This window comes from Petaurus breviceps, unplaced genomic scaffold (genome assembly GCF_028583685.1).
Source record: "Petaurus breviceps papuanus isolate PSGF00001 unplaced genomic scaffold, PetGlider_PUasm1.0 90760, whole genome shotgun sequence".
Taxonomy (NCBI): Eukaryota; Metazoa; Chordata; class Mammalia; order Diprotodontia; family Petauridae; genus Petaurus; species Petaurus breviceps.
In genome coordinates, this window is record NW_027187338.1 from 12,646,716 (window position 1) to 12,662,971 (window position 16,256).

Below are 16,256 nucleotides of genomic sequence, written 5' to 3' on the forward strand. Positions count from 1 at the left end.
CTGAATTAAAAAAATAAAAAACATACAAGTCCTGTTAACTTTAAGGTGTTACACACATGGGAGATATTACTATCAGCATTGTATAGTGCATAGAGAACTGGCCTAGGAGTCAGGAAGACTTGGATTCAAATCCTACCTTTGACACATAGTTGCTGTGTTAACTGGGCAAGTCACTTAAGATCTCAGTGCTCTAGGCAACTTTCTAAGATTCTAAATTAATGAGAAGATGTTGAGCTGAGCTGCAATGGGAAAGGGAATTCTTTACCAAGATTTATATAAGTATTCATGTGTATAAGTGCATTCACATATATATTTTTTGTTAGTTTGACTAGTTAATTTGATCTTTGAATAGTCTGTAACTAAGACTATAGTTAAAATCTTTCCAACATGGGAGCACTGGTAAAACTTGTACTAAGTTGGCATTGTTTTCAAGAAGTTATGGTCACCTCCAAGTCGAGATGAAACATTGGAAGAAGATCCTTATGGAGGGAGCAACAATGGTCTCTTATTTGATTCAGCTCCTCATGCTAGCCAGCCAGTATCTTTGGGGAATCCCAACTCTATTGTCCAGTATATCATCTCTTCCTGTCCTTCCTCAACTTCAATGTCATCCTTAAATTTGATAAATATGCCTAATCCCCACCCTAATTCTGAGCATCTATGCCATCGCCTAAGCAAATGATAAAAATGTTGAACGACATAGTTCCAAAGACATCTCCCAAGCTCACTCTGTGGTGTAGTGAAAAGAGCCCTAAATTTGGAGTTAGATCATCATTCAAATCTGTGGTTTTCTATTTACTTATAACTTACTGTAGGATGCTGGACAAATCCTTTAACCTCTTAGGACTGGAACTTCCTTATCTTAGAATGATGGAGTTGGATTAGATAACTTCTAATTTCCCTTCCAGTCCTAAATATGTGATCTTATACTAATAATACCACTAATGAGTGGCCTTCCCACAGGAGATATGAACTTACTGATGACATCTCTTGGGGTCTGGGAGAACCCATTCCAAGCTCACCTCATAGCTCATACCTCTCCAACCTGGCTGCAAGAGACTTTGTCTAATCTTTGTCTTATTCCCCCATTAACCTCCTTAGGGCAAAGACTGTGTTTTCTTTACCTGTCTGCCTCCTTAACTCTGAGCATATTAGAAAATATTCAGTGAATGGGATGGCATGAGATAGAAGCCAGATCTCTACTTTTGGCCTATGGGAGTGACTCTTCTGCCCCAGAGTCCTCTCAAGAGGAGAGAAAAGGTGCTATAACTCAGGCTTCTGGGTGATTATTTACTGAGCTCCTACCAGAGACAGACAGACAAAAAAGGATCCCACTGATTTCCAAGATGAATCTGGGGCCAATGGCAGCAGGTTGGAGCAGAAAATGGCAGCAGAAGTAACTCCGTGGGATGGAAAGCCACAAACTCCAAGACAGACTGAAAGTGGTAGATTTCATATAACAAGCCATACACTATGCCTATGACAAAGACCTCACGGTGCAAGAAAGGTCTGTCGTGTTCTCTTCTCTGTGTGACTTTTATCAAATAGCTTCCCTTTCCTTGGTCTCTTTAAAATTGGAAGTTGGTCCTTTGACCAAGAGATTCCATGGTTAGGAATATAGCCCAAGGAGGTCATAGACAAAATAAAAAGTCCTACATGTACCAAAATGTTTGTGGCAACACTTTCTGTAGTTGAAGAAGAAAACTGGAAACAAAATGCCCACTGATTAGGAATTGACTAAATTATAATACATGAATATAGTAAAATATTACAATCCCATAAGAAATGACAAATATGATGAATTTGGAGAATACTGTGCAAATTCATATGAACTCATGAAGATTGAGTTCTACTTAAGAACTTTTGTGCATTAGTATTCACAATGACTACAACAATGTAAACGGGAAGAACAAAACATTGTCCTGAACATTGTGAAGAAAATGAATACTACTTTGATTCCTAAAGTTTCTTTTCTATGTCTTTGAGTACAGGGATTTCTATTTCCTTCTGAGTTCATTTAAAGTTATAATTACAAGAAAAGTTGTTATCTCTCATACTGGTAGCCCCTGGGATACTTCCAGGATATGTTTGTTATCTTTAAGCCCCACAAGTTGGTACTATTCCTCAAAAGATATATTGTCTATCCTTGTGCAATTAAGGGAGCTTTTAAATCACTTCCAAGGAGACAGCAAGTGTGGTAGATTTGATCCCCTAGCAAAGATTACAAGATGCAAATAGGTCCCCTAAAACAATGAACGTTTCTCAATTGTCAGAGAGGGGTGATGACTAGCCTCACATGAATATCAACCCACCTTTCTTAGAATAGTCAATCACAATGTTCCTACTCACACCCAAACCCCATAGCTACCTCACTTTTTTCTCCCCACTTGCCAAGACTCCTTCTTTGTTGTGTGTCAGTCAGTAAGGAGTAGTAACTCTTCACTGGAGTTACTAGCTTCACTGAGCTTGCTGACCTGCTTGGTTAACAGTTATACCCATCACTGGTAATAGACTGATTTTGCTTGGAGTTTACCTCAATTATTAATTTTATTTACCACAACTGCACGATTATAATGATCAGCTTTGGCCCCGGAGATGAGATGACCTAATGTACCTCCCTCTTTTCAATGAAGAGGCAAGGGATGATGCATGGGGAATATGTGCCCCCCCCTCCTCGGGATTCTCTCCAACTTATCTCCGCCATGTCTTGTTCCTGTGCATTCGTTTGCATGTTTTCTCCCCCATTAGTCTATAAGCTCATTGAGAACAGGGACTACCTTTGCCTTTCTTTGTATCCCACAGCACATAGTAGGCACTTAATAATTGTTTGCTGAATTGCATATGTGGCTAAACAAGGTTTAGTTGGTTCTGCTGAATGGGTGTATTTCTAAAAAAAAAAATCTTTGTTATGAGGGAAGTCTTGCTGGGGGGGGCAGGGAAGAGATAAATTGGGAAATGAATGTAGTATAAAAACAAAGGATATTGTCAAACCTTTTAAATATCATACTGAATCTTGAGATGGGCCCTGATAACCTCTAATCTCTCCTCTGGCTCTAAGAATCTGAGACTAAACCATGGCAGTGCTGATGGGATTGAGGTGGCTCTGGCTTTAGACACTGGAATCCAGGATATATATGGCCTGTGGGTGCAGCCGGCTTCTGATTTGGTGCCCAGGGCCTCTCCTGCCTGTGGAACAGAGCAGAGGAGAATCAGGGATATGAGGTTCCATCAAGTCTCACCATTAACTCTAACTGGGGACTCTGGGACTAGGGGGATGGAAGCCAGGATAGGACCTCCCCCTCAAATGCCTGCTTGCTTGAAAGGAGGGCAGAACTTGGAGAGGGAACACACTGACCTGGGACCCAGAGGCCTGGAAGACAGCAGGCCAGGCCCAAGGCAGTGGCCATGCAGCCAGCAGATCCCACAATGCCTAGCCAGCATGACCAGCCCCATTCATAGTAGCCAGTAAGGGGTCCTCGAGGCTGAATAGGTAGGGTTCGTTCCATAGCCACCTCCACAGCAAACCAGAGTGAGCCCAGTGCTCCAGGGAACCCTAGAGCAAAGGTGAGTGGGCTGATCCCCCTGCCCTGGAGTTCAGCAATAGCAGCCTCAGAAGCCCCAGCCTGGACCAACTCCTTCCCTAGTTTCTGGGTGCTGAACCATCCTGCCCTCCTTCCTTTCCTGTAGCTTGAGTCACTCACCTCCCCAGTCCCCAGCCTCAACCCTGAGTTGCTTTTACCCTCCCACCTCACCTCCAGCACCTAAGAGGCAGCCTGCTGCCCAGGCCAGTCGAATCCTTGTCCTGGGGTCAGTCCCCAGGAGCTGTGCCTGGGTCAGCGTGAGGAGCAGGGCCACCAACCCACAGCTACACAGCAGCCCAGCCACGAGCAAAAGGGACCTGGTCAGCACCCGCCGCCCTGAGGAGGGTGAGGGGGGAGCACCAGAGAAGGGGCACAGGGACCACCAAGGAGTAAGGCTCACTGGGGTGAGGAGACCCAGTTAGGATTAGCTGAGGGGAGGTGCACACGGAGCATTTGGAAAGGGGACATGGAGAGTATCATCAAGGATGCTTAGGGAGCACTGAGAAGGGATCAGAGAACACTAGGAGAGTTGCAATGCATAGGGAGAAAGGATTGGGGAAATGGGCACAGGCAGTACAGGGGAGAAGGGAGCTGGTGGAAAACTGGAAGGAAGGCCTCAGGGGCAGGGTGTCATTTACTAGGGAAGAAGAGCCTGGGAGAAAAGGGAATTTGGGGAACATTTTAGAGGTATAATCCCTGAGTGGGGAGCTGATGGGTAGTGTGGCAGGGAAATTACAGAACAGATGGAAGGGAAACAGGGTGGAAATCCCCGTGGCCCAAAGAGTATATGTGAGGAGACAGGGGTGGAGAAGGTAACTGTCACTGTGGGTGCTGGGTTAGGAAAGGAAGACCCAGGGCTTGGGCAGGGCCCTGCAGGAGGAGTAGGGGTGGAGGTCTCACGTGGATGGGCAGCCAGGATGGAATCGTACTGGTCACAGGTCCGGATACCATCCAGTAGATTGGTGACACACGCCCGCCACAGCCCCTGGCACTTGTGGCTCACCTGGGTAGGGAGGAAGGGGGAAGACAGACTGGAGGGAGTCTGAAGCTCCGTTTCCACTCAGGTTTTTCCCTACTTCAGCCTGTAAGCTCACTGAGGACAGGGTCTGTGTCACATCTTTGTGTCACCCTCCCAGGTTTCTCGGGGTCCAGCCTCAAGTCTCGAATTATTCTTTTCTCCCCATATCCTCCTACACTGAGCCTCAGCACCAAGGAGAGTTCCGGATTTCTGGGACCTCTCATTTCTCCTTGCACTGCACAACAGAAGATAAAAAAGGTGCTATATTATCCACTAAGTATAGCGCTAATGAATGAGACTCATTGCTTTCCACTGAGTCCTTCTCTTGCCGGACCTGGGCAAGGTTCAGGACTTAGGGGGAGGGCTAGGATCGGGGCCGGGAGGAGCATTGGGAAGGGGCAGGCCTGAATGGGATCTGTACTGGGCTAGAATGTGGAAGGGATTTGGGGGCAGAGTAGGTCCTAGAAGGACCAACAGGGGGCTGGGGCGGGACTGGGTGGGGTTAGGGCTAGGGCCAAGATCCTAAGGTTTTTTTGGACCAGGCCAGAATTTGCAAGGGGCGTGGCCTCAGTGGAGGGGAGGGTCCTATAGGCTAGGGCGAGGTTCTACCAGAGGAACCTTGCTGGACTCAAATTTCCTGGGACCGGGGCAGGGTAGAAGTTAGAAGTTTGGAAAAGGAGTCGGCCTGACTCTCACCCTCTCACCTCCAGACTATCGTCGGAGTTAACCACCCAGCAGTCGGTCCAGGTGGCCGTGAGCAGCAAGGCAGTGGAGAACAGGGCCAGGCAGGCCATCGGCAAGAGACTGGGTCCTGGCATTGGGGTCTGCAGGCGACAGCAACCCAGATATCCAACGGGACGTCCAGGTGGCCCCATCTCCCACCGCCAATCCTCCCTCCCAGACGGGCCTCGCACTCACAGAAACCTCTGTCTACTGGGGGAACCACAAAACAAAGTTCTGTGTGCAGAACCTGAATTTTATAACCAGAAACACTGAAATTGACTTTGCTGTAGGCTTTCACGAATCCGAAGGGTGTAGGAGTTGATGCTGGAGTAGATCACGGTCCCTGACTCCTTCCCTTCATCTCATGCAGTGAAGTTTCAGGATGTCCAGGAGTCGGGTCTTTGAGTCTCCTCTAATTCTGTCCTTTAGTCTCAGGATATATCTATAACTCCCCGCAGAGGCAGGAGAGGAGCCGGGCTCTAGGGTCGGGGAAAGTCACTGGCTACCTATGTGAGGCAGACACGGATGCTGTCTATGGCAGATTATTCCCAGACACAGTCTGTAGGAGTATTCATTGATGCAGTCTCGGAGGGTTAGTCACTGATGCCATCTACAAGCATTAGGCACTTGACCTCTACCCAGGTCAGTAACTGACACAGTCTACGTGGGTACGCTGACGCAACCTCAGAAGGTCAGGCACTGGCGTCGTCTACGAGAGTTAGACAGTGGACACGGTCTACAAGGGTTAACCACTAAAGTATTAGACATCTACCCGGGTTAGTCATGGACGCGGTCATTGATCGCGTCTCGGACTGCCATCTGTCCGGGTTTTGATAATATAGTCTACTGGGTGAGTCCCCATTTGGGTGATTTGGGTCTGGACCCCTCATCCATCTTTCTCTAATCCCTCAACCCGCCCTACTCCACCTCCCCACCCTGAACCACCCGAGCAGCCGACCTGCGCAAGAGGTCTCCTGGACCAGGGCCTGGAGGGTCTTCAGTCTCGAGGTCGCGTCCCTGGAAACAGAGCCAGAGCCGGAGTTGCTGCTGCCGCCGCCCAACTCCACGCCCCGCGCCACAGCCCGTTAGGATCTCGTCACCCAGTCCTAGCCGGAGCTTCGCCTGGTGGAGTCCTGCGGGTCGCAAAGCTCGGACTGGAGCTCTGGGGCAGGTCTAAGGGGCGCGGCCAGGGGTACTGAGGGGAGGAGGGGGTGGAGAACCGAAGGGAGGGGACAGGATCGTGGGAGGGGGCACAGTGAGGGGTTACTGGTTGGGGGCGGGGGCGAGGACTAGGGCGAGTCACATGAGGATCCAGGTTTCCTTCACATTCCAAGCCAAACCCTGGGAACCTGTCCAGCCCACGAGAGCAGCTTTGGGCCCCTTTCCTGAGGGACAAAAGCTCTACACCACCGTTTCCCCGCCCTTCCAGCCCCTGAAAGTGCCCCTCGAGGGCGATGTAGGAAGAGGGGCTTTTGTGAACTCTCTCCTGGGACTGCTTGTTAGACCATCGGACCAGGGGCTCTGCTGCTGTCTCCTTCCCTAGCCCCCGGCCCCAAGCCTTGCAAGTCTTGGTCTTTAGAACTGTGGGGTAGACTCCTAGGCCTTCTTCTAAGGGAAATGGAAGGGGGAGAGGGCACATCTCAGTGAATAAAGTCAGAGCAGGAATTCTAAACACCTAGATAGGCTCTGCTTTTAGTCTCAATTCAGGCAGCTCTGCAGAAAAGGGTGAACTGGCCTCTAGACAATGGACATCAAGGAGATGTGAGTCAAATTCTCCATGAGAGGAAGAGGAGCCAGAATTTAACAGTGAGAACTGTGGGACTTTCTCTGGATCTTTTCTCAAACTCCTGCCTGTTCCCCTGCAGTTATTAGGGGTGAGACTTCTCTTGTGCACTGATCCCAGGGAGCAGGCAGGGGACAAGCCATTCCTGTTCATAGGACTTAGAACTTAGAGATCATTAATTGAATCCTCATTTTATTAATGAGGAAACTGAGTCCCGAGGTCACATGAGGTTGCAAAGCTAGTGACAGTTCTCAGGATAGAGTTGGACAGAAGGAAGGAGGGGATGCTGGTCACTCTTGTCCCCTTTGCCTTGCCTGTTGCTTGTCTCTGTCCCCATCACACTCACTCACCAAATGAATGAAAGACACCAAACTCAAGAAAAACAAATCAGGATTTCTTTTTGCATATGGACCACTCACAGAAGCACAGTTTTCCCCAGGGTGGAAGAGAAGGAATGGAAGAGTAAGGAAGGGGAGTGTCTGGGGCCTGGGAGGGAGCCAGGGATGGGGGCAGCTAGGTTACAAGCCTGGGTCTCCCCTCATGGGTGCGGGCACTTTTACAATTTGTCTGAAATTCAAAAGAAAAAAAATGGGCATTAGTTCTGCTGAGAGAACCCTGGGCTCCCGGGATCCAAGTAGAGGTCACTGTCCCCAGCATCCACTCACACCCAACCCACAGCCCACCAGTGTATTCACAGATTAGTAGTGGCCTTGGCCCACACAATTCTCCTTCCCTATCCATGTGACAGGAGGCAGATTCCTGAGCCCCTTGAGGGGTTCTGTGTACATTTCTCTAAATGGGTGTGACAGACGGAGGAAGAGTCTGTGTCCAGTTATTTCTGGGGGTGTGGGGTATCTTTATTTCTAGGAGTGGAAGCCAATGTACCACTCTGTCTGTGTGTGCTTATGAGACTGCCTTTTTCTGTGTTGGTATCTGTGAGCCAAAGAATGAATGCTATTGGGAGATGCCTGATGGGCCATAGGGACCACCCTCTCCCTCAGCCCAGGGCATAGGGGCTGGCTGAGGGGTTGCCTCTTCACCTGCCTTGGGGCTGACAGGGGCACAGAGGATGTGGGAGTTGGGGACAGGAACAACAGGCCCAGGGCTGGGTCGGGGGCTCAGACATACTCCCGAGCAGCCGCAGAGGCAGGCCCAGCTCGATAGGGTTGCTGGGGACTGAGTCTCTCTCCTTCGGGACAGGTGCAGCAGAGGAAGGAACCCCCCAGCATGATGAGGCTGGCAGATGCCCAGCCCACAAACAGTGCTGGCCCAAACTCATACCTGGGAGGGAGGGAAGGAGAGAAAGAAAAATCATGTTAGACAAGGCTCCATTATGGCTGGTTCATTAGGTCATGCCAAAATTATTCCCATCCTACAGGGTCTAGTTTAATATCATCTCCTTCATGAAGATTTCCGTGACTAATCCTAGCTAAACATATTTTCTCCAACTCTGAACTCCTGTCTAGACCCTTCATTGGCTACCAGTCACATATTTATTTTTCCATGTGCATATGGGGAAAAAAATGGCAGCCCTGCCATGTACCCTAAGCAAGGTGAATAGTTGAAATGCTTATTGAATTGAATAGAATTGAAAACTCTGTACTCTGTACATGTATGTGATAATGTCTGCATATATAAATCTGACCATGCCATTCCCAAGTGAAAATTTTCTAGTGATTCTTTATTGCCTATAGAAGAAATTTCAAATTCCTTGGCCCAGAATTCAAGGTCTTCCACAATCTAAACCAATAGTTTCCCAGTCTCATGTCACATGGCCAGATTACCCAATTCCTCCATTTCATCCCACTTTCACCCACTTCCATGCATAAGTGCAGGCCATCTCCCAGGCCTAGAATACCCTCTTTTATCCATTTCTACCTGATGGGAGAAGCCTTCTCTGGTGCCTCCCATCCTTACTCCTTTTGTGATATTTTTGTCCCAGTTCCTGTCCCACTCTGTCTTATAGCAGTATACATGTTTTATTCATTCTAATGGACTGGAAGCTTCTTGAAGGTAGGACCTAGGTCATTTTAAAATCTTTGCACCCCCTCCCCACCAGGCTCAGTGCTCTGCATATGGCAGGCACTTTATAAACAGTTATTGAATTTGTTAAACGTAAAAGATGCCTAGGTTCTGCTTGCTGGAAAGTCTCTCTCCCACCAGCCAACCACATTTTTAGGTGCCTAAAAATCTAGCTAACAGCGACAGGGATGAGTGAGTCAGAATGAGGGGAGTGGCTCCAGAAATAGTCTCCCTGTTCTCTCCAGGTTGATTGATGGAGAACAATGTGTAAGGCCCCTACAATCATCCTTGGCCTGGGTTAGCCCTGCAACAATCACCCCCCCAAATGAGGAATTCCTCCTGTCTTATTTGGGGGCAAAATTCTGAGCAGGAAGGATTAGGGTAAAACCCACCTCTCTTCTCTGTACTTTTGGTGCTATCAATACGCTGCTTGATAAGACCCCTGTACTCTCCATTCACCAATTCTGGTCCAAGTGCTAAAGTACTCCTTTGCTGTGGTCTCCACCTCTTATTTGGGGACACAGTCCCTGGGAGATACAACATGATCTCCTGGAGCCCCCAAGGCCAATTCAAGTGTGTGCCTCTGAAAGTTCCAGCTGCTATGCTCATTCCTGCCTCCATACCAGGTTCTCTTCTCTATCTGTTATCCCTCACTGTTGCTCCATAACCAACCTATCTTTTCTGCTATATATAGCAGGGTTTTAGTGTGTATTTGCTGAATCGAAGAGGCAGTGTGGTAAAGTAGAAATTCTTCTTCTTTTATTATTTTTTTTGCTTTTTTTTTTTTTGGAGGGGGGAGGGCAGGGCAATTGGGGTTAAGTGACTTACCCAAAGTCACACAGCTAGTAAGTGTTAAGTGTCTGAGGCCAGATTTGAACTGAGGTCCTCCTGACTCCAGGGCTGGTGCTCTATTCATTGCATCACCTAGCCACCCCTGGAAAGTCTTCTGTATTTAGAATTGAGACCTGGGTTCAAATCCTGGCTCTATTTGACTATCACCCAACTCACTGTCCCTCTCTGGTCTTAGTTTCTTGATCTGAAAAATGAGAGAGTTGGGCTAAACTATCTAAGTCTCTTCTGGTTCTAAATCTTTGATCCTATGAGCCCACAATCTTTCTATTTCTTCTACCTCACATGAACCTCACAACTAACTCTATACATTTTCATTGACTCATAGAATGATAGAGGTAGAAGGGACCTTAATGATTGTCTAGTCCATTTTCAGTTTGCAAAGAAGTAAACTGAGGCCCAGTGATTTGCCCAAGATCACACCTGGTAAGGCCCTGACATAACTTGAACCCAGGCCTTGTCACAGTAAGGTTCAGGGTTCTTTCCACCATACCATGCTGGCCAGAACCAACTGAGACTATTTTCAGTCTCCTAGAGTAAGAATTGTAGGAAATATCTCTGAATCTTTCTTTCTGGAATGCTTGGGATGTTAAGAGATCCCTTAGAGGCCCATTGATCTTGCCTCAAATCCCCGAGAAGGTCCCCACACTGAAGATGGCCATTGGAAACGGGAGAACCAAGTTTCCTTTCACTTCATAGAAACTCTTAGTTGGAAGATCTTAGAAGAGATAATTTAATCCAGTCTGTACTTGAGCAAGAGTCCCCTCCATAACATACCCAACAAAGTGGTCATCCAGCCTTTGGGAAGAAGTATGGCAAAGTGGATGGAGAGCTGAATTTAGAATCGGAGATCTTGAGTTTGAATCCTGAATTTGTTACTTACTACTTGTGTGGCCTTGGGCAAATCACTTCCCCTCTCTGGGTCTCAGCTTCCTCATCTGTATAATGAAGAGTCTAGACTAACTAACTTCCTAGGTCTGAAGAGACCTATGATCTTTTCAATTCAAATCAATAAACATTTATTAAGTGCCTACTGTGTTACAAGTCACTGTTTGGGGGCACAAAGACAAAAATGAGATAGTCTCTGTTCTTAATTATATTATTTCTTACATTTTACTAAAGGAATACCATATACAGAAATATAATCCTTGCTCCAGTCCTCTAAACTCTGCACTTATGTGGCTGTGGTTCAATCTCAGGTGTTTCTCCAAAATCATATGTTTTGGTTTTTTTTTTTTTTGGTTATTTCCTACTTAGTTTCTTCTGGGGACCTCAGAATAGAACTTGTATCTAAGTCTTCCTCCAGATGGGAGTAAAAAGTTTCCAGACCCTGTACTAGTTTTCAAGGTAACCGTGCACATTGGATGCAGGATCTTTGAGGGAAATGAGTGGCCATCCTAAATTTGTGAAAGAGAAAGAGAGGAGAGACTGAAATGCACAGACTGAAATGAACTCTCCATTTTTAGAAAATCAGATAGAAAAGATTCAGAGAAAAGACAGGTAGGCTCTAATAGACCTAAAAATTCTGGAAGGAAAGTAAAGCCAAGAGGAATGGGAAAACTCCCAAGGATTGGCGTGACAGGTAGAGTGCTGAACCTGGAGTCCAAAAGATCTGAGTTCAAACTCTTCCTCGGACACATGCTTTTTGTTTGATACTGGGACAAGTAATTTAACTTCTCACACTCTCATTTCCTCATCCATCAAATAGGAATAGGAATAGCACACACCTTACTGGGCTGTTGTGAGGACCAAATAAACCAATAATAACAATCATAGTTAGATTTGCAAATCACGTTATACATGGTTGTTGTTGTTCAGTCATTTTCAGACACGTCTGACTCTTCATGACCCCATTTAGGGTTTTCTTGGCAAAGATACTGGAGTGGTTTGCCATTTCCTTCTCCAGCTCACTTTACAGATGGGGAAACTGAGGCAAACAGGATTAAGTGACTTATCCAGGGTCACACAGCTAGTAAATGCCTGAGGTCAGATTTGAATTCATAAAGATGAGTCTTCCTGACTCCAGGCCTGGCAATCTATGTATTACATGACCTAGCTGCCCTATTTATAAATATGGACCAATTTTATCCTCACAATAACCTTAGGAGGTGGATGCTATATTGCCTGCATTTTACAGAGAAGGAAACAGGCCCAGAGCAGTTAAGTGACATGCTCAGACTCTCAGTATCTGAGGCTACATTTACATTCAAGTCTTCCTGTTGCCTAACCAGTTCTGCAGAATAGAAGGTCTTTGAGAGTTTTTTTTTCACTTGTTGAACAAAAATATAGTTGAGTGTATGACACATAAGTAATTAATCAGTTAAATGTATTAATAAATAAGTACTTACTATTGCTTCATCCATATAGCCAGTTATCTCCATGCCCAAATAGCCCATTCCACATCTGGATACTGTTTATTTTTAGGAATTTTTTCCTTACATTGAAATGAAATTTGTCACTCTTATTTTATCAAATAGTATAAATTTAAAATGTCTTCCATCTGATAGCCCATTTGCAGATGGTCCTCATGTCCCCCTTGGGTCTTCTCTTGTGCAGGCACATTCTTTATTCCTTTAGAAAGGGGGTGAGGAATCTGTGGCCTTGAGGTCCTCAAGTGCAGCCCTCTGACTTGAGGACCTAGAGGGCCACACATGGCCTCAAGGCTGAAGGCTCCCCACCCCTGTTGTAGATAGTCTTCCTTTCTATGGCATAGACTAGAACACTACCATTCTGGCTGCCCTCTTCAGGGCTGCTTTCTGGATTATCATTGTCCTTATTCAACTGTGCTCAGAACTGAATACTTCAAATGGGGTCTGACCAGGGCAAAGGACAATAGGGCTCCCATCTCCTTCTTCCTAGAAGCTCTGCATCTCTCGGTCTGATAACTAAGAGATTGGCCAGAGGAACAGCCAGACCTAGTCACTATACTTTAGTGTGATCTGACTCAAGATAGATTACCCCTCAATGGTCACTTCCCAAATCCCAGGCACTGTGCCTCCTGTAATGTAGGCTTCGTCAGATGTCATGGCAGCAGGACCACATCGTCAACTCACACGGAGTTTCTAGTCCCTTTATATCTCCCAGATCTTTTTCAAATGAACTGAGAATTTGCTTAGTGACTTCAAGACAACTCAAATCCAACCCCTTCCATGAAGCCTTTCCTAATTGATCTGTCCCACAGCAATCATGATCATGACCTCCTCTGTCTTCTGATAAACCTTAGACTCTCAAACACATCATCATACACTTGGTTCTATTCTATCCTGGACTGTTGTCTGTATTTTTCTAAGGAAATTCTCAGTATCTAAAATCCCAACTTTTACTGGAATCCTTCCCAAGACCCTCTTAATTCTAGTGCCTTCCCTGTTACTCATTTCCTACTTATTTTGTATATAGCTAGATCTGTACACACTTGTTTCATGTTGTCTCTCCCATTAAATTTGAAGCTCCTTCAGGGCAGGGACTGTCTTTTGCCTCTTTGTGTTTCCCCATTACTTAACATGATGCCTGCCATAAAAAACGTGCACTTAATAAATGTCTATTGATTGATTGATTTTTAAAAGTATGGATTTCTTTTGGCCTTTATTTTTTTTTTCAGAGGGCAATTGGAGTTAAGTAACTGGCCCAAGGTTACACAGCTAGTTTTTTTGTGTGGGTGTTAAGTGTCTGAGGCTGGATCCGAGCCCAGGTCCTCCTGACTCTGGGGCCGGCTCTTTACTCACTGCACCACCTAGCCACCCCAATAGCGGATTTTTTTTTTAAAAAGGAAATACTCAATGTCAAGTTGAGAAAGACCATAGGCATCCAGGAAGCTAGGAGGAGGGAAGAGATTCAAAGGGTCTCAGAGTCATGCAGGAGGTGATAGCCACATCCTTATAGGATGGTCTGAAGCCCATTAGAGGTGCTGTTCTGAAGCTCAAAAGCATATTCTGGGAATCCAGAAATTCCTTTTTCAGAAATGAGATTGGGAAGATTCCTGTCTTTGCCACCTTATTATTTCTGTGACCTTAGTCTTTTCCCCTCTCTGGGCCTCAGTTTCTCCATCTGTACAATGAGGGGGGTTGTACTAGATTGGGGATTGGGAATCTTTTTAAAAAACTAATTTAATAATAATATCAATATAATTGACTTCCTTTGTAATTATGTATAATTTTATGCAGTTTAAAATCTTATTCTCAACAGGGGTCCAGATTTTCAAGTGGGTCCATGACACAAAAAAGTTTAAGGACTCCTAAACTAGAGGATCTCTTGCATCTCTACTGGCTCTAACCATCTGCCTCCCCTCAATGGTCAAGAGATATGAACGAGTGATTTTCAAAAGAAAAAAGGAAATTCAATGAGTTGTGAACTAAGAAAGTCATAGAAGGGCTAAGAACAGTAGCAACCTTGAAAATCCTAGAGCACTGGCCCTGGAGTCAGGAGGACCTGAGTTCAAATCCAACCTCAGACACTTAACACACACACACACACACACACACACACACACACAAACTACTGTGTGACCTTGGCAAGTCACTTAACACCAATTGCCCTACTTTCCGCTCTCAAAAAAAAAAAAGAAAAGAAAATATCAGTTTAGGAGCTTAAACTGTCCACTTGCTTAATTCTGCCCATTGTAGTGATCTGTTGATTTTTCATCTACATTTTTATTCGGTGAATTTTAGCCTATCCAGCCCGTTGTCTAAAGAAATCTTTAGGGGCAGCTAGGTGGTGCAGTGAATAGAACACCAGCCCTGGAGTCAGGAGGACCTGAGTTCAAATCTAACCTCAGACACTTGACACACTTATTAGCTGTGTGACCCTCGGTAAGTCACTTAACCCCAACTGCCCTTCCCCCCTCCTCTAAAAAGCAAAAAAGAAATCTTTAGTTAGAAAGTGATCTCAGGAACAATTTGGTGGAAGACTCCAGACATAATTTCTCATATATCATTTCCTAGGTCCACTGCCTGTAATGGGTTTTTCACTCTCCTGCTCAGGAAGTTCCTGTGGCCCCCTCTTACCTCCTGGATAAACTACCCATCCCTATGTCTGGCATTCAAACCCCTCTATAGCCTTGCTACAGTTTATCTTGTCATACAAATTATACATTGCTTCCCCTTACAGATCCCACACTCCAGCCAAACAAGCCTGCTGACTGTTTCCCATATACAACATTCCATCTCCCACCACAGGCCTTTGAACAATCTATTCCCTAAGACCAGAATCTGCACCCTCTTCACCTCTGCCTCTTGGAACCATTGGCTCCTTTCAAGACTCAGCCATAATGTCATGTATTTAAGAATATGAGATGTTTCCTGATTCCCCTAATTTTTAATGCTTCTCTCCCTCCCCTAATCAAATATAAACTCCTTGAGAGTGGGGACTGTCTCACTTTTGTCTGTATTCCCAAGGCCAGGGGTGGGGAAGTTTGAAGCTCAAGGCCACATGTGGCCCCTCTAGGTTCTCAAGTGTGGCCCTTTGACTGAATCCAAACTTCACAGAACAAATCTCCTTAATAAAAGGATTCGTTCTATAAAACTTGGGCTCAGTCAAAAGGCTGTACCTAAGGACCTAGAAAGCCACATGTGGCCTCGAGGCTGCAGGTTCCCCACCCCTGGCTAGCACAGAGTAGGAGCTTAATAAATGTCTGTTGAGTCAATCAATTAACTCAGGAAAGACTGGGCTGGCTGATTTAGGGACAAGATCTATAGGACAGCAACAGTCATTCAGGCTATACAAGGGAGGTGGTTTGCAGAATTATCAACCCACAGATGCCAAAGACAAAGTGAGAGGTCAGCGTAGACTTTGAGGGAACAGGGAGTTTGGGAGTGAGATCCGGCCTTTGCTGCCAGGGTGAGAAGCAGCTGAAACTCCATGGCTGTGCTGCTTCAGAGCTCCTGGCCTGCAGATTGTAGGGGGACCAAGCGACCAGTCTGAAGGGTAATTGCTCTTGCTCTAACCTGCTTGGATCTGGATTGCAGTCTAGGGTGGAGGTCCTGGGGTGCTCAGCCAGTTTGCCAGAGCATGTTGAGGCTTCAGAGAGGGCACCCAACTAATAGCTCCAGCAGCTGTAAAAACCCCAGCATTTGGGATAAAGCTCCCCTTTCTGGTAGCAGAGTTCTACTGTAGCAAAAGGCTCAAAAGCCAAGTAACTGAGTGGCAGCATGAACAAGCAAAGGAAGCAAAGCAAACAGAGCAATCTGATATTAGACTCCTATTTTGGGGACAAAAAGGATCAACACATGGAACAGGAGGAAGACAATGAAGTCAGAACTCCTTCACCAAAAGCTTCTGAGAAAAA

At 46.1% G+C, this 16,256-nt stretch overlaps 2 protein-coding genes across 2 annotated transcripts in view; both read right to left on the reverse strand.

The window, feature by feature from the left end:
- Positions 1 to 2,618: 2,618 nt before the first annotated feature.
- LOC138146164 (claudin-16-like) lies at positions 2,619 to 5,417 on the reverse strand. The gene is made up of 5 exons (XM_069067870.1): positions 5,304 to 5,417; positions 4,482 to 4,584; positions 3,753 to 3,917; positions 3,356 to 3,553; positions 2,619 to 3,186 (listed from the first exon to the last, which is right to left on the reverse strand). Exons 1-5 carry the CDS (start codon positions 5,415 to 5,417, stop codon positions 3,110 to 3,112), a joined length of 657 nt encoding a protein of 218 aa, XP_068923971.1. The 3' UTR covers positions 2,619 to 3,109.
- Positions 5,418 to 7,478: 2,061 nt separating this feature from the next.
- Positions 7,479 to 16,256, reverse strand: part of CLDN19 (claudin 19) — a 16,588-nt gene continuing 7,810 nt past the window's right edge. Inside the window, exons 4-5 of the mRNA XM_069068176.1 lie at positions 8,234 to 8,386; positions 7,479 to 7,672 (exon numbers count right to left, since the gene is read on the reverse strand). Coding sequence (XP_068924277.1) covers positions 7,624 to 7,672; positions 8,234 to 8,386 — 202 coding nt within the window. The 3' untranslated portion in view covers positions 7,479 to 7,623. The remainder of the gene's footprint in view (positions 7,673 to 8,233; positions 8,387 to 16,256) is intronic.